This window comes from Rhineura floridana, chromosome 3, assembly GCF_030035675.1.
Source record: "Rhineura floridana isolate rRhiFlo1 chromosome 3, rRhiFlo1.hap2, whole genome shotgun sequence".
Lineage (NCBI taxonomy): Eukaryota > Metazoa > Chordata > Lepidosauria > Squamata > Rhineuridae > Rhineura > Rhineura floridana.
In genome coordinates this window covers 221,829,872-221,835,871 of record NC_084482.1, presented here as the reverse complement: position 1 = coordinate 221,835,871, position 6,000 = coordinate 221,829,872, and the positions used below count along the sequence as shown (strand labels likewise).

The 6,000-nt window shown below is 41.7% G+C and overlaps 1 protein-coding gene across 1 annotated transcript in view; it reads right to left on the bottom strand.

Moving 5' to 3' along the window:
• Positions 1–656: 656 nt before the first annotated feature.
• Positions 657–6,000, bottom strand: part of LOC133381714 (oocyte zinc finger protein XlCOF6-like) — a 28,687-nt gene continuing 23,343 nt past the window's right edge. Inside the window, exon 4 of the mRNA XM_061621122.1 lies at positions 657–2,954. Coding sequence (XP_061477106.1) covers positions 2,052–2,954 — 903 coding nt within the window. The 3' untranslated portion in view covers positions 657–2,051. The remainder of the gene's footprint in view (positions 2,955–6,000) is intronic.

The following is a 6,000-nucleotide window of genomic DNA, read 5'->3' as shown; positions in this document are numbered from 1 at the left end:
TATTAAAGGCTTTTGAGGGAGACAAACATTTTAAAAAAGCTTTTGAGAAAAGGACAAGAAAGGTTTTCTTTTTCCACTCAGAAGGCCTTTTTGTACATCAACCTTTCACACCAGCTCACCAGTCTAATCACTTTTACTGGCTAGATCCCAAGGAAGAGGCAGGAAGGGAGAGGAACAGGAAGTGCTTCAAGCAACCTGGTCCCCAAGTTCAGCAGTTGTGCAACTGACCTCCCAGTCAGTAATCTTCACACTTGTGATTCCCAGAAAATGGCATTCAGAGGCATACTGCTTCCCAGAGAGAAACTACAGGGAAGCATCATTAACAATCTCACAACATGGATTAGTTACACGACATGGATTAGTTTGAAGTTACCAGACCATTCATATATCTGGCCCGAACTATCAATCCTAACAAACTGCCTCCTACAACAGCTTAAGCATTCTTTCTGCAGCTTTGCTGCCTTTGCCTTTCTATTGCCTGGAGAACCCATTTGTCTACGTGACCGCTGACAAAACCCAATTCTCACTCCTTTTCTCTGTGAGCACCAGATGAAAATGAGGTCCATCATTTGCCTGCTAGGAAATAGGACTGAGACAGATGCGACTGCGGAGTGAAATCAGTTTGGAAAATGTATTTAAAATTCATCAGCAGAAAACTAGCAAATTCATTTTTCTTTATGAAAGATGTTAGAATAGTCAATACAAAAAATATCAAAGCAAAATAAAAATAACGTTATACATAAGAATAGTTATACATAAGAATAGAGATCACATCACACCAGTGTTGTTCGATCTACACTGGCTTCCAGTTATTTTCTGGGCCCAATTCAAGGTGTTGGTATTAACCTTTAAATCCCTACACGGTTTCGGCCCAGTTTATCTAAAGGAGCGCCTACAACGCCACCAATTATGCCGCCCGACACGTTCAGCCACACAGGGCCTTCTCTCAATCCCGCTGACAGAAACAGCTAGATTGGCGGGAACTAGAGAGAGGGCATTCTCAGTGGCGGCGCCCACCTTCTGGAACTCCCTCCCACAAGATCTACGGCACGCCTCTTCCCTAAATGTATTCTGTAAAGCCTTAAAGACCTGGCTCTTTCAACAGGCCTTTGGGATATCCGGGGAGGGTTAACTGTTATGATTGAAAAGCCTCTTACCCTGTTTTAGTATTGCTCTTGTTGCTGCATTATGGTATTAATGTATCTTATTGTATTGTATTTTAATTGTTATATGTACGTCGCCTAGAGTGGCCATTGGCCAGATAGGCGACACATAAATTAAATTTATTATTTATTTATTATTATAACTAAATGGGGAAATAAAGTGAACCAAACTAGTTGAGTTATTTATGTTAATAAAATGTGTACTCTGCAGAAGCATTTTATAAACAATATAAAATGTACACTGAAAATATCAATAAATCAACATTTAAAAAGCACTAAAAAAATGAATAAAATCAAAGGTATGCTAAACTATATGAAAACACTCGCTAAAGTGGCCATTACAACGATTAGCATTATTTTATTTTAATTTATACATCACTTCTCAGAAAGCATCTCAAAAATACCAACAATAAAAACAAATTCATATGCAAAACAATTAAAAATATTTTAAAATCCTATAGAAACAGTGATAAAGCTCTGCCCTTGAAAGGTTAGTTGAAAAAGGAAGGTCTTCTATAGGCACCACAAAGAAAAAAACACCTGTCTGATATGTAACAGGAGGAAGTTCAAAAAAGTAGATGCCACCACACAAAAGGCCACGTTTCTTTATCATGCAGAGTGGACTTCCTAAGGAGATGGTATGCGTAAGAGGCCATCTTCTGCAGACTTCAGTGATTAGCTGCATATATAATAAATGAGATAATCTTTCAAATATCCTGGCCCCAACCCATTTAGGGCTTTAATATATTTAGCTTGCAAGATGAAGAGTAAGGTTCCCATTGAAGTTTTTTCCATACTCCTTGCATTTAAATGGTTTCACCCATGTGCTTTCTTTCATGTAAAGTAAGTTTACTGCTTACACTGAAGCTATTTCCACACTCCCTGAATTTAAATGGTTGCTCCCGTGTGGGTTCTTTGATGTGAAGTAAGCTTACTGCTCTGACTGAAGCTCTTTCCACATTCCTTACATTTAAATGGCTTCTCCCCTGTGTGTGTTCTGTGATGCGAAGTAAGGGTGCTACTCTGACTGAAGTTCTTTCCACACTCCATGCATTTAAATGGTTTCTCGCCTGTGTGGGTTCTTTCATGTGAAGTAAGCTTACTGCTCTGACTGAAGTTCTTGCCACACTCCATGCATTGAAATGGTTTCTCCCCTGTGTGGGTTCTTTGATGTGAAGTAAGGCTACTGCTTACACTGAAGCTCTTTCCACACTCCCTACATTTAAATGGTTTCTCCCCTGTGTGGGTTCTTTGATGTGAAGTAAGGCTATCTCTCCGACTGAACCTGTTTCCACACTCCATGCATTGAAATGGTTTCTCTCCTGTGTGTGTTCGGTGATGTAATTTAAGGCTACCGCTGTGACTGAAGTGCTTTCCACACACACTGCATTTAAATGGTTTCTCACCTGTGTGCTTTCTTTCATGTGAAGTAAGCTTACTGCTCTGACGGAAGCTCTTTCCACACACCCTGCATTTAAATGGATTCTCCCCTGTGTGGCTTCGGTGATGTAATATAAGGCTACTGCTTACATTGAAGCTCTTTCCACACTCCATACATTGAAATGAATTCTCCCCTGTGTGGCTTCTTTCATGTAATGTAAGGCTATGTCTCCGACTGAACCTCTTTCCACACTCCATGCATTGAAATGGTTTCTCTCCTGTGTGTGTTCGGTGATGTAATTTAAGGCTACCACTTTGACTGAAGTGCTTTCCACACACCCTGCATTTAAATGGTTTCTCCCCTGTGTGGGTTCTGTGATGTACTTTAAGTCTACTGCTTACATTGAAGCTCTTTCCACACTCCATGCATTTAAATGGATTCTCCCCTGTGTGGCTTCTTTCATGTAATGTAAGGCTATGTCTCCGACTGAAGCTCTTTCCACACACCATGCATTTAAATAGTTTCTCCCCTGTGTGGGTTCTGTGATGTACTTTAAGTCTACTGCTTACACTGAAGCTCTTTCCACACTCCATGCATTTAAATGGATTCTCCCCTGTGTGGCTACTTTCATGTAATGTAAGGCTATGTCTCCGACTGAAGCTCTTTCCACACACCATGCATTTAAATGGTTTCTTGCCTGTGTGGGTTCTTTCATCTAATTTAAGTTGACCATTGCCACTGAAGCTCTTTCCACACTTCCTGCATTTAAATGGTTTTTCTCCGGTGTGTGTTCTTTGATCAAGAGTATGAGAAGTAGAGGATTTCTTGCTCCCATTCTTTGACTGATTTCTTTCAGACGTTTTTGGTCCCCCGTGATTTCCAAACATCTCTTTTTGACTCTCACTCTTGCCTATTACCAGTGGCACCATCTGCGGTTCTCTATAATTCTCATTCTTCTCTCCGTCACCTGCTGGGGGGGAAGAGAGTTGAAATTGGAATTTCAAGCAAAAACAAAGCATTTCATCACAGATCAAGCCAATTATCTGCTTCTCTATTTTTGCATCTCCATAATTCTCCCCCTTTTATCTTTGCATGGCCAGATGAAACCAAGGTTACCTGAATATCCTACAGTCTCACACAGCAACATAAATTCCTTTCAGGTCCATATAACACTTGATGTCACTAAGCCCAGATTTATCTGGCTATTCTACTGCCATACATCTGTGATATGCATTACTAAAATAATATGCAATGAAAAGTGGAGTGTGGGGGAAGAGAAGGGCAGCAAGACTGCAGAACAGGACAAACTGGTCACAGCTCACTTCTCCTTGATTCCTAATGACTGTAGTCAAAAGAGGCGGTCAGACAGGAATATAGGAACAAAGGAAGGTCTGGTATACTGAATCAGACCCTGGTCCCTCTAGCTCAGTACTGCCAATCAGTTCCACCTGAAGATTCAAGGGATTAAACTGAGGTGAGCTAAGACAGGGATGGCCAAAGACCAACACTACATGAGTTTGCAATGATGCTCTGAACTGTAAGGGGAATGCCTGACCACTGAAGGGAAATCACTTCTCCCTCCCAGCGCTGCTCTGTGAAGCAGCCCCATTCAGATCCTGAAGTTGAAAGAAGCAGTCTGGGGTGGTGAGCCAAGGGCTCACCTTGGCTGTGGGTGCCTGTTCCCTTTCGGAAGCCACTGCTTTTTAGAAGGATCGGCTGTGCACGGGACTTCTCCTGCAGGCAGCCCATCTGAAAGGCACCTTTTCCCCCTCCCCTCCCTGCTCAATGAAAGGAGGGGGGAAGGCTGCTTCAGAGAGCACTTTGCAGCTTGAAGACAGTCACCGTACTCCCAACGGGGCCACGGTTGCACTCAGGTCCTCCCTGCCTGCTTCTCATAAGCTTCCGTTTCCCAGTCTCCCCACGTTCCTCTCTTAAACCTCCAGCATTGAGGGTATAAAGGGGAAGAGTGGGGAGTGTTGCAAAGCTCTGCTCTAAGCGGGATCATTAAAGCAAAAATACAACCTACAACGAATAAAACAGTCTTAAAAGGATATAAAAGCAAATAAAACAAACATTCAGAAATCCACTCTCAGGGACAGTATACTTCTAAATATCAGTTGCTGGGAACTGCAGGAGGGGGCAACAGTTGCATGCAGGTCCTGTCTGCTTGCTTCCCGTAGACGTGCTGCACTAGAGGGGCCATTGGCCTGATCCAACAGGCTCTTCTTATGTTCTTAAAGCCATCTAAGATGTCCTCCAGGAGAACTCACACCCTGGTGGGTCAATTAATCTGCCAGGAATGATATTATACAGGAACTGAACAATCCTACAATTCCCAAACCAAAACGGGCCTCATGACGCAGCTGAACATCTACCTGTTCCTGTCACCTCGTCTTTGGGATCCTGGATAAAGGGATCTTCTCTTTCTTCCCAACACGAATGGAGGTCCGATTCTTTGAAGGAAATAGACAAGACTAGTTACTTTTGACCAGAAAATATTCAGCCATTACAAACATTAAAGATAAGAAAGGGTATAACTGATCTGGTAAGAACAGAGCCATGTGGACCAAGCAGGGTCAGTCTGGCACTTGTGAACATGCGTCCACTGGGCATGAAGCTCATCTTGAAATGCCTGTTGGGTTGACACTGCAGAACCTAGTAAAGCCAGCAACCTAGATGTTGCAACCAACTAGGGCAGAACCTAGTAAAACCAGCAACAGTGGATGCAATTCACAGTGTCACAAGCCACCTGTATTTATAAAAATTGGCCACCTCAAATTCTTTATAATTGATTTATATAAAATTATGTGGGGGAAAGTGGTGCAAACAATACAAGCCAAAATGAGAGTAAAAAGACAAGCTGCCACTTAAAGAATCTTTTTTCCTTTGAGTTTTGTTTACAGTAGTTTCAAAATAAAATGTTTCCCGTAGTATGAACATTTTATAAGGAGTCTGAGCGTTCAGCCAATGATCATGTCTATATATGGCTGAAGCTGTAAAGGGGTGAGTCAGGAGAACTTATTAGAATACAACATCAGCATCAAGATGTAGGGTTAGGATGAGAGTTCAAATGATGGAAATAAGAGTATAGTTGTAATATGAACATGAACTGACAAAGTCTAGATAGATACAAACTAGAGCTATAAAAGACAGACAGCCTTAGGGATTTTTACCAGTTGTCTGTGACACTGGTCGAAGAAAGAACCACCTGCTCTGAGTGTTAAGGCCCACACACAACAAAGGTGAGATCACTCCTTTTCAGATGGAAATGCAATGTGACCTATGCTGTCCTTTGAAATGTAACACATTAGTGTACACTCCCTTTGTATGCGCTGTGTAAGATCTATGTTCTGATATATGGCTATGTCCACAATGTATAGTAAATTAGATGTGTTAATTATAAATAGACACTGATAAACATTTCCTTTGTTGATTGTCCATTAATTACCTGAGATA